Genomic DNA, 19,792 nt, shown 5'->3' on the forward strand with positions numbered 1-19,792 from the left:
GTTGCTTCTCCTGCTCTTCTGGTTGTTCTAAAGTCTCAGCCACTCTGTGGGTGCCGAGTGCTGGCCAAGACCCACATTACCCAGCTGGCCTGCCTGGGTTTAAATCCCAGTTCTGCCACTTACTGGATATGTGACCTTGGGCAAGTCACTTAACATTACAGTACCTCTGTTTCCCCTCCTGTGAGATGGAGAGGAGAATAATAATATCTACTTCTTAGGATTATTGCCATGATTAAGTGAGTTAAAATGCGTGACGTTCTGAGGACCAGGTGAGGCACATGACAAGTTCTCAGTGACTGTTGGCTGCATCACTACCATCTCTCTTTTTAGAAGGTTTCCAGGCTGGAATGTAGTGTTGGCCTGGCCCCTTGAGGGCTAATACAGTTACCTGGATTGGGAGTGCTGCTGGGGACCTGGGTTTTTTTGTTTTGTTTTGTTTTGTTTTTTTTGCATTTTTCTGAAGCTGGAAACAGGGAGAGACAGTCAGACAGACTCCCGCATGCGCCCGACCGGGATCCACCCGGCACGCCCACCATGGGGCGATGCTCTGCTCACCAGGGGACGATGCTCTGCCCATCCTGGGCGTCGCCATGTTGCGACCAGAGCCACTCTAGCGCCTGAGGCAGAGGCCACAGAGCCATCCCCAGCGCCCGGGCCATCTTTGCTCCAATGGAGCCTTGGCTGCGGGAGGGGAAGAGAGAGACAGAGAGGAAAGCGCGGCGGAGGGGTGGAGAAGCAAATGGGCGCTTCTCCTGTGTGCCCTGGCCGGGAATCGAACCCGGGTCCTCCGCACGCTAGGCCGACGCTCTACCGCTGAGCCAACCGGCCAGGGCGGGACCTGGGTTTTAATGTAGACACTGCCATGAACTCACCGTGTGACCTTTAGGGAAACATTCCCACCTCTGGGCTCAGGATGGGCAGGTGTGTGAAAAGGCAACACGCCAACAAGCTCTCCTGGCTGGGTTTTGCTCTGTGTCCTGGTATGAGCCCTGGGCCTGCCTCAGGTGTCGGGACAGTGGAGGAGCTTGGCCGGTGTCCATGACTGGGATCTTTCCTCCCCCTCCCACAGGGTGGATGTCCCAGGAAGTCCTGGGTCCACGCAAGCTGGTTTAATGCTCTGCTGCCACCATCTTGAAAGTCTTCATGAATTTTTAAACAGGGGGCCCTGCGTTTTCACTTTGCACTGAGCCCAGCAGATTATGGGAGGGGTGCTAGTCTGGATTCACGGGCCTGCATTGTGGTGCCCACTCACTGAGCTGGGCACCGAGAGGGGGAAGGCTCTCTTGCCAGAGGAACACAGAAGTTTTGTTTCTAGAAGGAGGGCAGGTTGCTACATGGACAAAATTGGACTGATGTCCATTACAGATGTGGAAGGGGGACAGTTCTGAGAATGTAGGAAACCCTAAACCATTCAGTCTGAGTTCTCGCTTTCCCTGGGCAGCCACAGTGTGTGGTTCTGGGGATATCACACCGCTGTAGTCACAGTACTCAGCCTGTGTGCTGTGCTCTCCACGCGCCGGGCACTGGCTGAGCACACCGTGCACGGGTTCATGTCATCCTCAAGTGACCTAGGACATCAGCAGTGTTAACTCGCTTCCTGAACGGGGAAACACAAGCACGTGTCTCTTCTTCCTGTGGTGGGAGAGCCAGTTACAGAGTGCTGCCCCCACTGAGGGGCACAGTGGGGTGGGCGGTCTTCCCCGTGCTTCCCGCAGTCCTGCGCCTCCTGTCCCCCCCCCCCCCCCCGTCACTCTGCTGCATAGCCAGTGACTCCTCCACACAGACTGAGCTGGAGGCGTGCTAATTCCACCATGTAGTGCTAGTGCTTTGGTTCCTATCCCTATCAGCAGGGATAGGGAATAAAGAGAGATAGAAGGAAGCTCAGAAGTTTAGAGGACTCAAGCCCTGGCCGGTTGGCTCAGTGGTAGAGCGCCGGCCTGGCTTGCAGAAGTCCCGGGTTCGATTCCCGGCCAGGGCACACAGGAGAAGTGCCCATTTGCTTCTCCACCCCCCCCCTTCCTCTCTGTCTCTCTCTTCCCCTCCCGCAGCCGAGGCTCCATTGGAGCAAAGATGGCCCAGGCGCTGGGGATGGCTCTTTGGCCTCTGCCCCAGGCGCTAGAGTGGCTCTGGTCCCGGCAGAGCGACGCCCCCTGGTGGGCAGAGCGTCGCCCCCTGGTGGGCGGGAGTGCAGGCTGGATCCCCGTCAGGCGCATGCGGGAGCCTGTCTGACTGTCTCTCCCCGTTTTTAGCTTCAGAAAAATACAAAAATAAAAAAAATAAATAAATAAAGAAGTTTACAGAACTCAGCATCAGGCAGAAGAGCAAGGACAGAAGTGAGGAGGGGGGAGTTCAGAGGGTAAAGCCCATAGGTGTGCACGGAAAAAGAAGGCTATGTCTTACAAATGGAGAGCGACAGGAGCCGTCTGTCTATCAAATAGATAACAGAACTTGGTATAGTTTAGTTGACCATAATCATGTATTTACTTGATAGGTGTACTGTTGGTAGTGGTCCTGACATAATTTCAGTACCATCTTGTGAGTAATGTTGGTTAAAGCAAATATATTGTCTGGGGTGACAATAATTTTCACCTACTGTGAAAGAAAGGAGATCAAAATATGGAATGGGGAAGAAAGGAAGAACCTGGCTGCTGTATTAAATGGGAGATTATCAGTATGATTCTCTCTTCCTCTCTCTCTCTCTCTTTCCCTCCCCTGAAAGAAAGTACAGATGCAATGATATTATAGCACAAATGAGCCCACTTAGCAGGCAGATCTTTGGTTTCTAAACACCATTCCCCACTAAAAGAATAAGTGAACCTGGGTTTCTTGGGCAAGTGGCTGATTCCAGGTGTGGGGCAGAAAAATGATAGGGTCCACCACCTGGAACATCTGGCTGTGCCAGAAAGCACAGACGTGCTCAAGGACTGCTGGAGACAAGTCTAAAGGACGCGGGAGCCAGCTCGAAGGGGCTCCCACCGCCAAGTCTGAGATCATCGGACATGAGAAAGACTCATGGTGGTGATGTATCATAACAACTGAATAAAATGATGCCTGGGTCCATAGCGATTACAGAAGGCCGAGGGTGCCAGCAGCCAGAGGCACACTCCGCGTGGGCCTCTTCCTGGGGTCCGGCAGGCATGAAGGGGCCGTGTGAGGGAAGCAGGGGACACAAAGGACAGGAGCTGTGCCGCTCTACATGCACAGTATTATGAAGTAGAGACTTCATTATAGGAGAGGAGGCATTTGCTTACCTTTTTTTTTTAATGGGAAATTACACTTAAATTCCAGATTTCCAGCTTCTCAACAGTTTCCCAGGTGGAAGCAATCAGCCAGAGCGGGCCGCAGTCAGTGTGGTCAGGGGCCTCAGCATCCGCCTGCTCACCCAGGTGCCCGGTCACCTGCCTGGTCCCTGGAGACATCGGCAATTACGACCACTCGTTCAGTCTGTATCAGTATCTGCCATTAGGAGTCAGGTGAGTGTGTGTCTCTGTGTGTGTGTCTGTTGTGCGTGTGTGCGGGTGTGTGTATGTGACAGTGTTTGTTCAACATTCGCTAGCAGGACAGATGAGTACATGAAGAGGTGAACTCCGATTTGTGAAGACCACATTCGGAGAAACTCTTCCTGATCCACTGAAGAACTGGGGACATCAGAGTTCTCTTTCCTGGACCCCGTGTGTCCAGCCTCCCCTGACCTGTCATGTGGATGTCTCTCTATGTCCTGTTCTGAGATCGGGGGAGGGGTGATGGGGAGCAGGAAGAGAAGCAGCTGGAACTGGAGAGAGGAGTAGAGTTTTCCTAAAAGCTGGTGGAAGGCTCCCTGATGACTCTGCATGAAGAGGGAGGATCTTTTGAAGAGAGGCAAATATAATGACAGGGTTGAAGAGTGAGGTTAGGAATTAGAAGGATTTACATTTTTGGATGCAGTGGAAGACATTGGTGGCTGTCTACCCAGTAGCTATCCTACCCTTCTGACAAACAGAACCCAGTGTTGTTCAGGCAACAGCGTGCCCCCACGCAGAGTAAATCCTGATTGGTCAAGCCAAAAGGGCGCTCCTTTTCCCCTGCTTAGTCTGGGCTTGGACGTGGGTCCAGTTCTGCCCAATGAGACAAGATGTCTGCTAGAGCATCTGGGAAAGATTTCACTCCAAGATAACAGAGCTTCATGTGAGAAAAAAGTTCCCTATGCCCATCTCCTCTTGTTCCCCTTTACCAAAACCCACGTCTTCTTTCTCCCACTCCCTCCACAGGAAACCCCTATCCCACAACCACGCCTGCTCCTTGGCTTCGTTCAGCACCTGTCCTTGAGTCTGCCTTGAGTCCCTACTCGCAGAGAAGCCTTCACCACTAGACCCCTCTCACCCCTTGACATTGTCCCAAACTGCAAAGTCGCGTGCTGTCAGAGCCCTGTCCTGCCTTGCTGCTGCTGAGCCTGTTCTGTGCGGCTGCCTCATCCCATCACACGGACTGTCAGTTATGTATGGGGTACAGGGCACGGTAATGTGGCCCATGTCTTTCTCTGCATTCCCTATACCCCCCACCCCACCCCACCTCACCCACACACGCTTGCCTGTGTACGTAATCTGTACTCACCAGAGCCGGCTGGATGTCTGACTAATACCATCTGGTCACACACCATTCCCCTCATCGTCACTGCCACCCCCATCTAGAGCTCATCACCAAACTCTACTTCTCCATTGATTCACTTTTCATCGGCCCCCAAACATACTCCAAGTATCTGCAGACTTAAAAGAACAAACCAAGAACCTTCCTTAACAACATGTACCTTTTCAGCTACTGTTTCATTGCTCTGTCTCCTTCTGTGGCCAAGCTGCTTGGAAAACTGTCCATACTTGTCTACAGTGGCTTTCACTTTGACTATGACCTAGTATAAGAAACACATGTTTTGAAGGAATCCACTGCATACACTCTCACACGCCAACCCACTTTTGAAGTTACAACAAACATTTCATGAAACATTACTCAATGAGTGTAGGCAGAGATTTTCTGTTCCATTTGATGCTGTTATGCTACTTCATTAAAAAAAACAAACAACACCAGGTCTGACAAGGTGGTGGTGCAGTGGATAGAGCGTTGGACTGGGATGCGGAAGGACCCAGGTTCAAGACCCCAAGGTCGCCAGCTTGAGCACAGGCTCATCTGGTTTGAGCAAAAGCTCACCAGCTTGGACCCAAGGTCGCTGGCTCCAGCAAGGGGTTACTCGGCCTGCTGAAGGCCCGCGTTCAAGGCACATATGAGAAGGCGGTCAATGAACAACTAAGGTGTCACAATGAAAAATTAATGATTGGTGATTCTCATCTCTCTGTTCCTGTCTGTCTGTCCCTGTCTGTCCCTCTCTCTGACTCTCTGTATCTGTAAAAAAAACAAACAAACAAACAAAAAAAACCCAACAACAACAACAAAACCACCACGGCTGCTCTGGACTGAATGTTTGTAGCCCCTCCCCTACGCTTTTACTCCACTTCCTATTCTATAAAGTTGTTTGGCATTGAAAAATATTTATATATATTAAAATAAAGTTTAAAGGGCCATATAATAAACTTTATTGTTAGATTTGCTTAGATTTACGAATGTTAACAGTCATATTTCCTGTAGATTAAAACAAATGACAGGCCCTGGCTGGGTAGCTCAGTTGTTTAGACCATTGTCCTGATACACCAAGGCTATGCCAAGGTTGTGGGTTTGATCCCCCATCAGGGCACATACAGGAGTTGACCAGTGGATGCATGAATGAGTGGAGCAGCAAATCAGTGTTTCTCTCTCTCTTTCGCCTCCTTTCCTCTCTCCATTTCTGTCTCTCTAAAATCAATGAATGAGTTTTTTTGTTTGATTGTTTTTTAGTGAGACAGACAGACAAGGACAGACAGGAAGGGAGAAAAATGAGAAGCATCAATTCTTCACTGTGGCACCTTAGTTGTTCATTGATTACTTTCTCATATGTGCCTTGATGGGGTTGGGGGGCTCCAACTGAGCCAGTGACCCCTTGCTCAAGCCAACAACCTTGGGCTTCAAGCCAGTGACCATGGCGTCATGTCTATGATCCCACGCCCAAGCCAGCGACCACACGCTCAATATAGTTAGCCTACACACTCAAGCAGGATGAGCCTGCACTCAGGCTGATGACCTCAGGGTTACAAAACTGGGTCCTCAGTGTTCCAGGCTGGCACTCTATCCACTGCACCACCATCTGGTCAGGCTGAATGAATATTTTTTTAATGCCAAATTTTAAGTCCTCTATATTCTCTGCACCCAGCTTCGTTTCCCGTCCTCCCCCTTTCAAAGCAAGAACTGGGTGTATATTCCATCTGTGATCTTAAACTTCTTCTAAATCTATGTACATCTATCTTCATCAAGGTACATTGTTCTGCTTATTTGAAAACTTTGTATTTCACCTTTAGGTTTTCAAGTTTTCAATTTGTTTGGATTAATGCATATTATGTAAGCTCAGGATTAAAAGTACACATAATATTGGAGAGCCAGTTGTCCCAACGTTTTTTACTGGAGTACAGGTTCCCTCTTCATTGGTCTGAAATGGCTTCCCTACCAAACAGCAAGATTCCGTGTGTACGTCGGCTCTGTCCTGGGGCATTCCTTCTTCAGTTCACTTCCATTTGGCTTACACCCCCATTTCTTAAGTAAAGCAGGTCTTCTCGGTGTCTTCCATGATTTCCATCGGGTCAAGCTGTTTCTCCTCTCCTCTCTGTTGCCTCTTTAGGAACTGCAGGATAATCGGCAGGCCCCTGCTTCCTGAAACGTCTCTCCCCTTCGCCTCTGTGCCAGCACCGTCTCCTGGTTTTCCTTCTGCCTCCTTTCCGTCTCCTGTGCTGGTTCCTTCTCCGCTACCTAGTCCTCATACCAGGTCCTTCTCTCCTTCCCCAACCCTTCTCTGGCTTAAAATGGAAACAAAAAACAAAACAAAAAAAAATGTATACAAATAATACACGAACACATGTCCAAAGTAGACAAGTAGAGCAAGGCATAAAGAGCAACACGAAATGTCTTCTCACAGCTGCCCACCACCTGCTTTGCACAGAGGCACTGTAGACAGCAGGGGGTCTGGGGTAGACAGTGTGAGTTGCCCCCTGTGTCCGTTCTCCCCTTCACCCTCTGGAATCAAACCACCAGGGAGATAGATGACATTTCCCGCCTCAGCAGCTGAGCCTGTGCAGCCCTGGGCCTGAGTCCTGGTTCATGGTGAAGCAGCAGAACTGGCGTGTGCAACTCCAGGAATGTTCCAGCCAAGGAGAGGGCATGTCCTTCTCCTTTCTCCTTCCTCCTTTCTCCCCCCTGATAGCCTGGGCCAAAGCAGTCGCCTGGGACCCTCCAATATTGGGTGGTTTCTTCCTACACCAAGCAACTCTCCAACCCTAGCTGGGTGTCCTATAAGTCAACTCGGTTCTGATACTATCTACCTGGAGCCCGTGTCAGATTCCACAGGGTTAGGGCTCAGTTCTACAAGACTGTTCCCAGTCCACTTCAGGTGCCAATTACAAGTCCAGGTTGGCACCTGTACTTCTGATCTACTGGCTATAAATTAGAGGCTCCCACGGTGCCCTCCTTGGGTTTGAGTGATTTATTAGAGTGGCTCACAGAGCTCAGGAAACCAGTTTCCTTACTATCAGTTTATTATAAAGGATGTATCTCAAAGACAAGCCGATGAAAGAGATACGCAGGAAGAGGCACGGGCAAAGGAGTGGAGCTTCGGTGCCCGCTCTGGGCCCTCCACTCTCCTTCAGCATCCGCACGTGCTCACCAGCCTGGGAGCCCTCTGAACCCCATCCTTCAGGGGGTTTTATGAAAGCTTCATTACATAGGCATGACTGATGAAATCATTGGCCATTGTTGATTGAACTCAATCTCCAGCGAACCCTCTCTTCTCCCTGGGGACCAGGGGGTGGGACTGAAAGTTCCAACCTTCTAAATCACGTCCTTGGTTTCCCTACAACCAGCTTCCCCAAAGTCACCTCATTGACATAAACTCAGGTGTGGTTGCAAGGTGTTTGTTATGAATATCAAGATACCTTTGTCACTCTTTTTAGGAAATTCCAAGGGTTTTACAAGCTCGGTGCCAGAAACCAGTGCCAAGACCAAATGTTTATTTCTTGCTATAAGTCAATATCACAGGCCCGGAAGGGGGAGCTGTGCATCGAGGAAGATAGAGAAGGCCGAGAAGGGTTGGACCATCTCAACCCCACACTTGTATACAGGAGAGAAATGTGCATATTTTTGTCACCTGTTGTCATTTGGGGTTTTCTCTCAACTTGTACCCCAGATTGTTCTAACTCCGGCTATATACCTTTAGGATTTTTATTAACAAATACATCTTTCCTTCTTCATAAATGACTCCACATATGGCTCTGTGGCTGGCCTTTTCACCAAACGATACATTCAGTCATCTCCCTCACCGCCCACGTCTAACTCATTCCCACAAACTGTTGATGTTCCTGCGGTCGCTCCGCCTCTCTCAGCCCTCACCGCCACGCCCCTAGTCCCAGCCACCATCCTTTCTGACTAAGACCAGCAACCGTTATGCTTCCACTCTTGTTCATCCTTCATCCAGCATTCAGGATGATTTTTTTTAAAAACTCCATTCATGTCAATCCATGCTTAAAACCCTCTGTGCTTTCCTGTCCCATGCAGAATGAAATTGAAACATCTTAACAGGCCTACAAACCTGGGAGGGATTCACTCTTTGGCCATCCTGGTCCAGGTGGTCACTCTCTTTAACCACAGCGTATCCCTCAGTTTTGTTCAGACATTCCCCACCTCTTCATGCTTGTTGCAGATTCCGTAATAAGTCCTGTGTAGACTCCTTTTCACAATGCATGCCCCACTGGCTCCTTCTACCTGCTAAAATGTCGCCTCCTAAAAGAGGCTTCCCTGGCTAGCTTTGGACCCTGCTTACTTCCCCTATAGCCCTCATCACAATATGTAACTATCTATGCATGTGTTCCTTGACTTGGTTAAACCTTCTCTTCCTCTCCCACTGAACTGTAAGCTCCCTGAGACCAAGAGCGCTATTTATTTCAGGTATCGCTCCGTCCTCAGGAACAACCAGAGATCCGGACACAGAGAAGGCACTCGGTACAGACTTGTTAAATGAGAGAGCCCTGGCTTAGAGTTTAGAAACCCTGGATCAAATACCACCTCCTCTGCTTACAGGCTGTGCCACCTTGGGGAAACCAATCAACCTTTCTGAGCCTGTGCAGAACATGAGGAAGATGAAGCCTGCTCTCATTATCTCATGAGGCTGTTGCAAAAATCAAGTAGGATGATGTAAGGTAAAAATGTTAAACTCTGAACAAATATAAAGGGTTAATTTACTGTTAAGGCAAAGAGGACTTCTGTGAGAACATTGTGTGAGAACCTATATCCTCGACTCAGCAGACATAAGCTAGACCTCTGTAAAGTCGTCTGTCCAAGGCCTCGTCAATAACTAACAACTGTTCATTCCTGGACGTTTCCTGCCACAACTCCAGCTTTAAAAGGAGAGTTTTCTTGGAACGCAAAACTTAGCTCTGCTTTCATCATCAATCCCAGTAAATGCGCCCGTTTGACTTGAGAATGAGGAGTTTAGTGGCAAGCTGCTAGTTGACCTGAGACTTCTTGCTAAGAACAACCAAAACACAGCTTTCTCACGCCTTGTTCTGCTTTGTTTAGTCTCTTAGTGATTGCTGGGGTGTGGTATTTACAGAAAAGTTTAGTACAGTGTAAGGGGTGGCCGGTCCTTTCTCGCTGGGGGACCTGTGTGGCGTAAATAATCCTCTTTTAATCACCATCTAAACATGGTCCTAAAACAAGATGTTTGTGCCAAAAGGAATTCCAGGAGGCATTACCCTGATGGTGGGAGGTGGGGGAGCAGGGATGAGTGGGGTAAGTAATAGAATCGTCAGCCTGGCCACCAGGCTGGGGCGGGGGTGGGAGGGTGGGGGTGGGGGGTGCACACTTCGGTTGCTTTGGATTACCAAAGAGTGAATTGGAACTTCACTTTTCCTTTTAATCAAGCCTCTTACTCTAATAGCCTTTCTGCCATTTAAACTATAAAGAATGTGGTTGTGTTTTCTCCCAAGCAACACATAAAAACGTAACTAATGATGCAAAAACATTTGTGTGTTTTTTTTTAATAACTGTTTTATTTGGGGGTAAATTTTCTGTAAATTTTGGATTTACAGAAAAGCTGCAGAGCCAGTACAGGGAGTTCCCGGTACAGTCATCACTCACCTGCCCTGGTCTTAACACCTGACTTCACCATGGTCCACTCGTCACAGTCAATAAACCAACATTAACACAGATTATTAATGAAAGCCAATGCTTTGTTTAGATTGCTGCAGGTTTTACCTAATGTTCTTTCTGCTCCAGGATCTCATCTGGGGTTCGCTGTTGCACTTAACTGGGCTTGTTTCTGCATCAATATCAAAAGTCTTTTTTTTTTTTCTTCTTTTTTTGAGAAGGAAAGAGAGAGGCAGGGAGAGAGAGAGATTGAATATTGAGCCCCTCCTGTACGTGCCCTGACCGGGGAATCGAACTGGCAACCTCCGCTCTCCCAAGTGATGCTCCCAACAGAGCTATCCGTCCAAGGTTTAATTTCTATTGATTTTTAGAGAGACAGAGAGAGGGAGGGAGAGAGGTGGGGAAGGGAAGCACTTGTTATTCCACTCAGTCGTGCATTCTTTGGTTGCTTCCAGTATGTGCCCTGATGGGGAATCGAACTCGTGTGTGTCTCTCTTGTTATAGTACATGGTTTCCTCTTCCTACCCCATAAAAATCATGTCCTCCTTCATGGCTTTGAGTAAATTTCTCTAAAAAACTTTTCAGATATTCTCAGTGCTGAGGATAGGACAACCAGGAAGATCCCTGAGTCTATTTTCTTATCTGTAAAATGGGATTAAAAATACTTAAAGTGTGGATGAAAAGAAATAATGTATATGGAATGCTAATCATTGCATCTCACATATAATAGGTTCCTCTAAAGAAAAATAATACTAGCTTTTCTTTTACATTTTGCCAATGAGGATGGAAAGAAGAACAGAAGACCTATTAAGGACTTACATACAGGAATAGGCCGTAGTGGTTGATTCTTTGTATGGAGTGGAAAAGAGAGGGTGAGGTCAGGAATGGCACTTGGTGCCATTAGAGGTCTCTAATTTTTGAGCAAGAGAAATGAACGCATTCATGGAGTAAGGAGCAAGGGGTGTGTTGTTTGTTTTTGTTTTTGCTTTGTGTGCGTGGAATATTGCAACTGGAAGACATGGCACTTGGTCCTGGGCATGTAGAATTTAACAGGTTCTTGGGACACCCAAGGTATCCAAAGACTGTTGATCATCTGGGTCTGGATTTGAGGAGAGAGATGTTTGAGTCTTTCTTTCGTCCTTCTTTTCTTTCTTCCTCCTTTCTTTCTTTCTCTTTCTTTTCCTCCCTCCCTCCCTCCCTCCCTCTCTCCCTCCCTCCCTCCCTCCCTCCCTCCCTCCCTTCCTTCCTTCCTTCCCTTCTTTCTTCCTTCCAAGTAATCCTTCAACTCATGTGAAAGATTTATAACTTCCAAACCTATGGTTTAGACATGGGAGCGCCTCTGTCCCTTTTTAAAATGTATTTATTCCAACACATATCCAACACCAACTATGTATTAGGGACTGTGCGTGACACTACAAAAACAGTGTGAAAAATGCATGTGGTCCTCACCCTTGTGATGCTCAGCTGACAGACATCAAAATGAGCCAGAATTCAGCGCATGAAGTTCTTAAGTAAAGCTTTGTGGACAAAGTGTAGCATACACTTTTAAACTCTTCAGAATATTTCTTTCCCTTTTTTTGGGGTTTTAACTTTGATTACTATAGGAAAAAAAACTTTATTTACATCCATATATTGCTTCTTGCCTTGAATTCTACATTGTCTGTATTGCTACCTCAAATTATTTTACTCGTATGCCATAATTTTTACCATTACTAGATTTTATCTCTTCTAACATGAGTTATTTTTTCAATTTACTTAATTCTTTTATTTTATAAAATTGAGATTTTAAAAAACTGATGACATAATTTTTACCATCTTCATTATTTTTAATTTGCAGTTTAGAGGTGTTAACTCCATTCAAATTGCTGTGCAACAGACCTCTGAAACTTTTTCATCTTGTTACATTGAAACTCTAGCCCCTGAGCAGCCTCTCCCTATTTTCCACGCACCCCAGCCCTTGACAACCGCAATTCCTTTTGTTTCTGTGAGTTCGACTCTGTTAAATATTTCATATAAGCGGGATCAGATAGTATTTGTCTTCTTATTAGTAGCTTATTTCACTTAGCGTAATGTCCTCAAGGTTCTCGCATGTTGAGTATGTGACAGGATTTCTTTTCTTTTTTCAAGGCTGAGTAATATTCCAATGTGTATTTATAGATACCACATTTTTTTATCCATCTATCTTTCAATGGGCATTTGGGTTGAGGAAGTTCTTGTGAATAAGGCGAGTGATGTGAATGTGAGTACCTCCTGGCTACTGTGAATAAAGCTGCCATGAACAGCTTTATTCAGAGTTAGACATTAATCCATCCCCTTGCCTGAAAATGGTTTTGACTATAAGTGAGACCTGCAGGCAGAAGCTGGCAGGGAGGGAATGGTGGGCCACTTCCGGTGGGGATCCCACCCCTGGATGGCCCAGCCACAGCAGGGCGAGGGATAAATAGCCCGACTCACTCAGAGCAGGGACAGTTTGCTGTCTGGAAGGTTCTATGCCTACCATGTGCAGGAGGACGCCATGTTCCTCATTTTCACATGTGGGGAAGGAGAAATGTGGGAGGCTTCTTAAATTAAAAAAAAAATATGACAATAAAGAGAATTTTTTTTGATTCCCATTATCATAAATAATAGTGAAAACACTGATCATCAATGTCAGGAGCAGTCCCAGAACAGGAGGATATGAGAACCTTAGCATGGAGACAGCTTGTGTTATTTGAAAAGAATTAATTGTGCAAAGAATATATTCAAATTTCAAGTATAATACAAACTACTGAAATTTATGCTTAATAAGTTTTTCCCCTGACTACTGGGGTACGGGTTATGATAATAAAGAAAGGAGGTCTGTGTGGCTGAGGCGACAGGGAGCCATCTCTCAAAGGCCGCAAAAGGCTCTGCCAGGGTTCTAACCTGATGTTCCTTATGCTCTAGTCCAGGGGTAGTCAACCTTTTTATACCCACTGCCCACTTCTGTATCTCTGTTAGTAATAAAATTTTCTAACCGCCCACCGGTTCCACAGTAATGGTGATTTGTAAAGTAGGAAAGTAACTTTACTTTATAAAATTTATAAAGCAGAGTTACAGCAAGTTAAAGCATATCATAATAATTACTTACCAAGTACTTTATGTCGGATTTTCACTAAGTTTGGCAGAATAAATCTTTATAAAACAACTTACTATAGTGAAATCTATCTTTTTATTTATACCTTGGTTGCTCCGCTACCCCCCACCATGAAAGCTGGAACGTCCACTAGTGGCGGTAGGGACCATGTTGACTACCTCTGCCCTCAATCATTGGTTATAGCGATCATTTCTGCTGAAAGCTAGTCTTTAAAGAACTTAAGTTTCACCTGTGGACTCCAGAGTCTGTACCTGGGCCACCAAGTCATGCCTATAGATGGCATTCCTAATAAAATCAGTCCCCACACAAACATCAAGACCACTTATGAGCTTCTCTGGGAACTAGACAATATGCTTTCAAGAAGAAAAAGGAAAACCAGTGGAAGCTTGAACCACTTAAACTTCCATTGATTTCTCTTAGTCATTTCAGTCCTGGAGAAGGGGAGAAGGGACATTGCAGACTTGACTTGTGTGTACTTGACTGGAGCTCCTCTACATGTAACCATAGCAAGTATGCTTATTTTATGGTCGTGTGGAGCAGAGACAGCTCTGGCTGCCCTCAGGGTCTGAGATGGCGCTGGTTCCAGCTTGGCCACTCAGCAACTGGGAGGCTTTAGACGCTTGCCTTCCCCTCTTGCATTCAGCCTCCTTTGTCTAAAGAAAGTGCCTGTAGCCCTAGACCAGCAGCTCCATTGCTTTCAGCTCTAACAGTCTGGGAATTAATGATACCACTTGACCCTTGTATCCATTCTACTTTTTATTTGGCATTTGTTCATTTGATACATATATACATATATAAAAATCTGTACATGGTAAAAAATACAAAATAAGTATTTCTTTATAAGTTATGCAATTAACCAGCTACCTTTTTAAAGTTTAAGAACCATTGCAAAAAAAAAAAACAGAAAGGAATTTAGTTGGTCTTTCATAGTCATTCACAATAACCTTGGTATAAAATATCCATACAACACATGTGTACAAAATAGCGTACAGTCATAAAAGCTGTGCAAAGACAGCAAAGTTCAGTTAAAAAGAAAATCAAAGAGGCTGTGAGTCTCTGTTCACATCAGGCCCGGTGCTGAGGAGGTTTGTAGGTCCGTAAAACCTCCCTGCAGATAATAAAAGGGCACAAGGTAGAGTGCTTGGTGCATATACTATGGATGCAGAAATTACTTTTTAAAAAAACTCTAATACACACATACAGAAATAGAGACTGACTCTTCCTCCCATTTAGAGAACTCATTTCTTTGTTTCTTTGCCCAGAGAGCATTTAGAATATGATAGAAAAGACTCAGCATTTATGCTGTACCTTAGACCAGGAGGCACAGATTAGATACTTTCTTTTTTGGAAATTCTTGAGCTTCCTGAGGGAACTGTTACAGGAAGACTGGGTTACCATGGTCTGGCGTGAGGCAGGAGGTCCTTACTATCTAAGATAGAGAGGTGGAGGGTTCCACAAGTCAGAGGTCGCGCAGTAACGGCTTGTTGTGGTTCCTCCCCCGGCGTCCTCCTCCGCACAGAGTTGCCTACCTTCCAGGGCTGTCGCTTCTAAGAACCAGCAGGCCTGGCTCACCGCTTGACCCAAGCTGTGGGAGTGAACTCCCCACTGTGTTTAAAATAGCGTGCAGTAAAGAAGCGGGACAGGAAGCCTTGTGGAAAAGTTAAGGCTGGGGCCAAGACCTACATTTATCTTAGGTGGAGAGGGCCATTGAGAGGTAAGGGAGGGTGGTAAGGAAAGGAAAGGAAAGGTACTTTGGGCAGTGAAAGGGCCTGGTCAAGGTGGCAGGTCCACAGCAGGGAGTGGCAGCGTCCGGGCAGCAGGAACCGAGTGAACACCAGACTGAACCCCACCTCTTCAATTTCAAAGCACCTGGAAACAGTACCCCGGGCGCGGGAAGCTTCTAAGACACCGTGATCTCCTCCTCTTCGCCCTCCTCATCCTCCTCGGAGTCGGAAAAGTCCGAAGGTTTGCCGGGGCTGCTCGAGTGCGCGGGCGAGGCGGGCAGCGGCCCCTCGAGCCGCGGGTCCCGCAGGTGCCGAGGGTTCGGGGATGCGTGATAGGCGAGGCGGGGGCGGGGGCTGGCCCGGCCCTCGTCCTCCTCCTCGTCGTCCCCGGGGCCCTTCTGGCCCACGTCGCTGAGGTCCGGGTGCGGATTGAGTTTGGTGGGAAGGGTCTGCTCCCGGCAGCCCCCGCTAGACAGGAGCTCGCGCTCCTTGGAGTTCCGCCACTTCATGCGTCTGTTCTGGAACCAGATTTTCACCTAGTGCGCGGGGGCGGAGAGGGCGGGGGAGCGGCAGAGGTGAGCCGACCTCCCTCCGAGAGGACCGGGGAGGGGGCCGCGGGTGAGAAAGAGGTCCTTCCCTCCTAGCTTGCTCCCCACCCCACGGTGTGAATTTAGGGGGGTCTCAGCACTAAGCCCACCCTCACTCCCACCTCGGCTCTGCGCGCCTCGCGCCCACCCTCTGGTACCTGGCCCGCCTAGCAGGGGCGCCGAGGCCGGGAGTTGGGGCGGGGAGACGGTGGGCTGCCCAGAGCAGCCTCGGGAAGGCTGGATCCTGCGCTCATTTCCTCCCTCGGCCTCACTTTTCCTATCTGAACCAAGGTACCTAAGCGGTTTCAGAAAGCCCTCCCAGGCGTACGTTACTTGGGGGAGGGGTCCTGTGGGGAGACTGTTCTCACCTGTGAGTCTTTCAAGCCCAGCTTGGCCGCCAGCTTCTTGCGGTCGGGCTTGCTGATGTACTTCTGCTTCTGGAACATCTTCTCCAGCGCCTTGCGCTGCACGTCGGAGAACACTGCGCGGCGCAGCATGCCGCGCCGAGGCTTGCCGCGGGCGGCCAACGGCCAGGAGAAGGTCCCGGGGATGGGCACCACGCTGGAGGACGCTGCACGGGGTGGGGGCGGGAGGCGCGAGTGAGTGGGCCGTGTCCCGCCCGCCCGGAGAGCGGCGCCGCCTCCCCGGCGGATAGAGCGCCCGCCTCCCCGGCGGAGAGCAGTGTCCCGCCCGCCCCGGCGGAGAGCGGCGCCGCCTCCCCGGCGGAGAGCAGGGTCCCGCCCGCCCCGGCGGATAGTGTCCCGCCCGCCCCGGCGGAGAGCAGGGTCCCGCCCGCCCGGAGAGCGGCGCCGCCTCCCCGGCGGAGAGCAGGGTCCCGCCCGCCTCCCCGGCGGATAGAGCGCCCGCCTCCCCGGCGGAGAGCAGTGTCCCGCCCGCCCGGAGAGCGGCGCCGCCTCCCCGGCGGATAGAGCGCCCGCCTCCCCAGCGTTGCCTCCCTTGGTTTTGCTCTCTGATCCCCTCATCTCTTCAAAGCTCTCCTTTTTCTCCCTCTGGAGAATAGACCACGAACCTACAAACCTTCGAGAGTGAAAGGCGCTTTCCGCCCAAATAACTTTTCCTTTCATCCGTGTAAACCCGGATTAGGTAAGACCACGGAAACACAGAAAACAGCTCCTACAATAGCCTGTTTTCACTTTTCCGTTCAACAGTCTTAGGGAAACAAACCTGCATACCTCGGCCAAAATAGCAAGAGAAAAAAATAATAAATTACAAAAATATCCAATTGAGGCCACTGGGGTCCCCTCTTAAGTTTTTATCACCTTGGTGGCTTTTGCAGTCTTTCGATGAAAATGGGGGGCTTTCCTTATTTGATAGCAAGGAGAAAATCCGCTGTGGATTCTCTAATCAGTATTCATCTTTTTTATATTAATCTTTCCTTCCCTCCCCCACAAAACGTGAAGAATTCGGCCCGAATACATGAAAAGTGGCAGCTAATTAGCACATTGACCGCTTCCCAATGGGTATTGGCATGATAAAAAGGGGGAGAGTTTCGCTTTAAGGAAGGGGGGAAAAATCCAAAAAGAAACAGAGACTCTAATGAAGCGTGAATGGTAATTGTGTAGTAATGAACTAACAGAAAAAGACTGAGGACAAGCATCGAAAGCCATATATTACTGGGACAAAAGAGATTTACACTTTCAAACTAAACACAACTGCAGGCCAAGACCATTGGGAGAATACTGATGGCAGAGGCTTCTCTTCCCCGAATCATTTTCATTAAATGGACATGAAAAGCTATTTATAAAGCTCGGGTTGTTTTTGTTAGAGCATTGAGATGAGGGAGAAAGGGAGCAAATTCCATGATCAGCAGCAGCTTGAATGGTGGTGGTGGTGAGAGGGGTTGAATTCTCTCTCCCCCCTTTAAAAATCAATTGCTGGTTTCTTTCCCTGGTGTTGGGACTGCGGCCGCGGGTTTACCCATCCCCCCACGACCATGCCCAGGCTCTCTGCTCTTTCTAGGGGCTCCTCTTTCACCTTCAGAGTCTTGACCAGTTGCAGAGTTTTTGAGCCAGTACTTGAAACCAGAATGAAAACCTTGTAGAACCTGTTTAAGGTGTTTCTCCTTTAGACTAGGAACCAATTTCGGGCTTCACTCAGACTTATTTGACCGGCTCAGTAGTCCTTTTAAAAATACAGTGGTGGGGGGAGGGTATGAGAAGAGGTTGGGAAATCAGGTTGGAAAAAGAAGGTTGGAGTTGTGGGAGGATCTCGTCTCCCAACCCCAGGGCGACCCCAGGCATCCCACACAAGAGGGCACCCCATGTGGTCTTGTGAAAAGCCCGAAGCCCTGAATGAGTCTTAAAGGGAAATTAGCCCCGGCTGGTAGGTGTTTCTGAGCGGCGTGGAGGGGCGAGGGCCGGTCTGTGTGTGGCTGCCCGGAGGAGCTGACCAATTGGTCATGGTGCTGAAACCTTTGTGGGGAATCGTGGCCAAGTGCACTGACTCTGTGGGAAAACGGCGGCGTGAAGGGATGCCAACAGCTCCTCGCCGGGAAGGGAACCGCCTCAAATTGGGACCATGACAATTCCTGCTAATTTGTAGAGCAGGGAATTGGTGCAAAGTGTCAAGCAGTCACTGCGTGTGCTAAATAGGGCATCAAATTGGCGCGACGGATTCGTGAATGTTGTACGCCTCGCAACCTCTGAACCGGAGCATAACCCCGAGGGTGGACGGAGAAATATGGCTCGGGGCAGGCAGCGAAGCAGCGAGCTGGGGCTGGGGCTGGGGCGCCGCCCAGCCTCGCGAAAGCGGGGGCGGGGGGGGGGGCGGGGGAGCGCTACCTGGGAAGTATGAAGATCTGATGAAAGGCTGGAAGGAGCCTTCAAAGTAGGGAAAGGCGAAGGTCTTGGGTGGGACGCTCTGGAGCAGGGCTGGAGATGCTTCTGGAAGAGAGGGAGGGAGAAAGGGAAAGAGGGAGGGAGAACAGAGACTTTGGTTACGTACTGGATTGTCGTTCTGTACACTGAGTACATAATATGATTAACCGTTCCGCTGGTTTCAAAGGCATCTTCCTCAATGTATTGACAGAGTAAAATTAACCTTTTCCTAACATGTCTCATCTGTGGAAATACTTCTTTTCACTCCCCAAACAGTCCTGAGATCGCTCCGCCCCCCAGTCTCATTTTAGGCACTAAGAGATGGGTTGGATTGGGGCGCAGAAGAAAAGAATTGCAGATCCATAATAGTAGCTAAGCTACTAAATATATTGTCTTGGTTTGGAAAATACTGGCTCCTGGGGGCTGGAGGGCAGGAACGCAGAAGCCCAGCATCTTGCGCTCAGTTTAGGAGGGAATGTGCCGTTCTGTGCAACTGAACTGCTCAAGTTCATTCTGAGGTTGGGGCGAAGCTGGGAGCGTTTTCTCCCAGGAAACCCGCAGGACCTGAGCCTCACCCTGCACGACGTGAGGCCTCCGGGACACCAGGTGCGTGTGCGCGCCGATGTGTGTGCGGGTCCCCGCTGCACACAGGGCACCGGAGCGAGAAGGACCGACACCTGGACCCGCCCGCAGCGCTTTGCGCTCACTTACCGTTTCTGGGCGCCGAGGAGAGAATGGCATTCACCCCGAACTTCAGGAACGTGGGCTCGCTGGCAGGGGAGACAGCGGTCTGCGGCGACCCGCCCTGCCGGCTGCCGGGGCCCGGGGAGCCCAGGTCCGAGGCCCCGGCGTCTGTGAGGTTCGCGGGGGGCCCCTGCCTAGGGGGCGACATGCCGGCGGTGGGCACGCTTCGCGGCACGTAGGCGGGGGGTCGGCTGATGCGGATCAGATCCTCCACCAGGAAGCTCGAGTGCCCAGAGAATGCCGACTGCAGGGACTGGGGCAGCGTCAAGGTGGGCGTGGGGCGCAGGAGGCCGGGGTACCCGGCGGGGGGCGCGAGGAGGCCGGGGAACATCATGTTAAGCGCGGGGCGGGCGTAATACACCCTTCTTCCAGTGGCCGAAGGGTAAAGACCTCGCTTCCCGCCCCTCCCGCCCCCGCGGTGTCCTCTCTCCTGGGCTTTGCGAAAGTCTCCGACTAAGGGACGCTCCCACTTGGGCGCCTGCGAGTCCTCCGTGGTGCTCCCGTCGAGGTGATGGTTTTATAGTGGCCCGCCCGTGA

The 19,792-nt window shown here is 49.5% G+C and overlaps 1 protein-coding gene across 1 annotated transcript; it reads right to left on the bottom strand.

Moving 5' to 3' along the window:
- Nucleotides 1-15,089: 15,089 nt before the first annotated feature.
- Nucleotides 15,090-19,589, bottom strand: DBX1 (developing brain homeobox 1). The gene is made up of 4 exons (XM_066253863.1): nucleotides 19,223-19,589; nucleotides 18,476-18,577; nucleotides 16,043-16,245; nucleotides 15,090-15,623 (listed from the first exon to the last, which is right to left on the bottom strand). Exons 1-4 carry the CDS (start codon nucleotides 19,587-19,589, stop codon nucleotides 15,264-15,266), a joined length of 1,032 nt encoding a protein of 343 aa, XP_066109960.1. The 3' UTR covers nucleotides 15,090-15,263.
- Between the last annotated feature and the right edge of the window lie 203 nt (nucleotides 19,590-19,792).

The sequence above is a fragment of the Saccopteryx bilineata genome, chromosome 1 (assembly GCF_036850765.1).
Source record: "Saccopteryx bilineata isolate mSacBil1 chromosome 1, mSacBil1_pri_phased_curated, whole genome shotgun sequence".
Classification (NCBI taxonomy): domain Eukaryota; kingdom Metazoa; phylum Chordata; class Mammalia; order Chiroptera; family Emballonuridae; genus Saccopteryx; species Saccopteryx bilineata.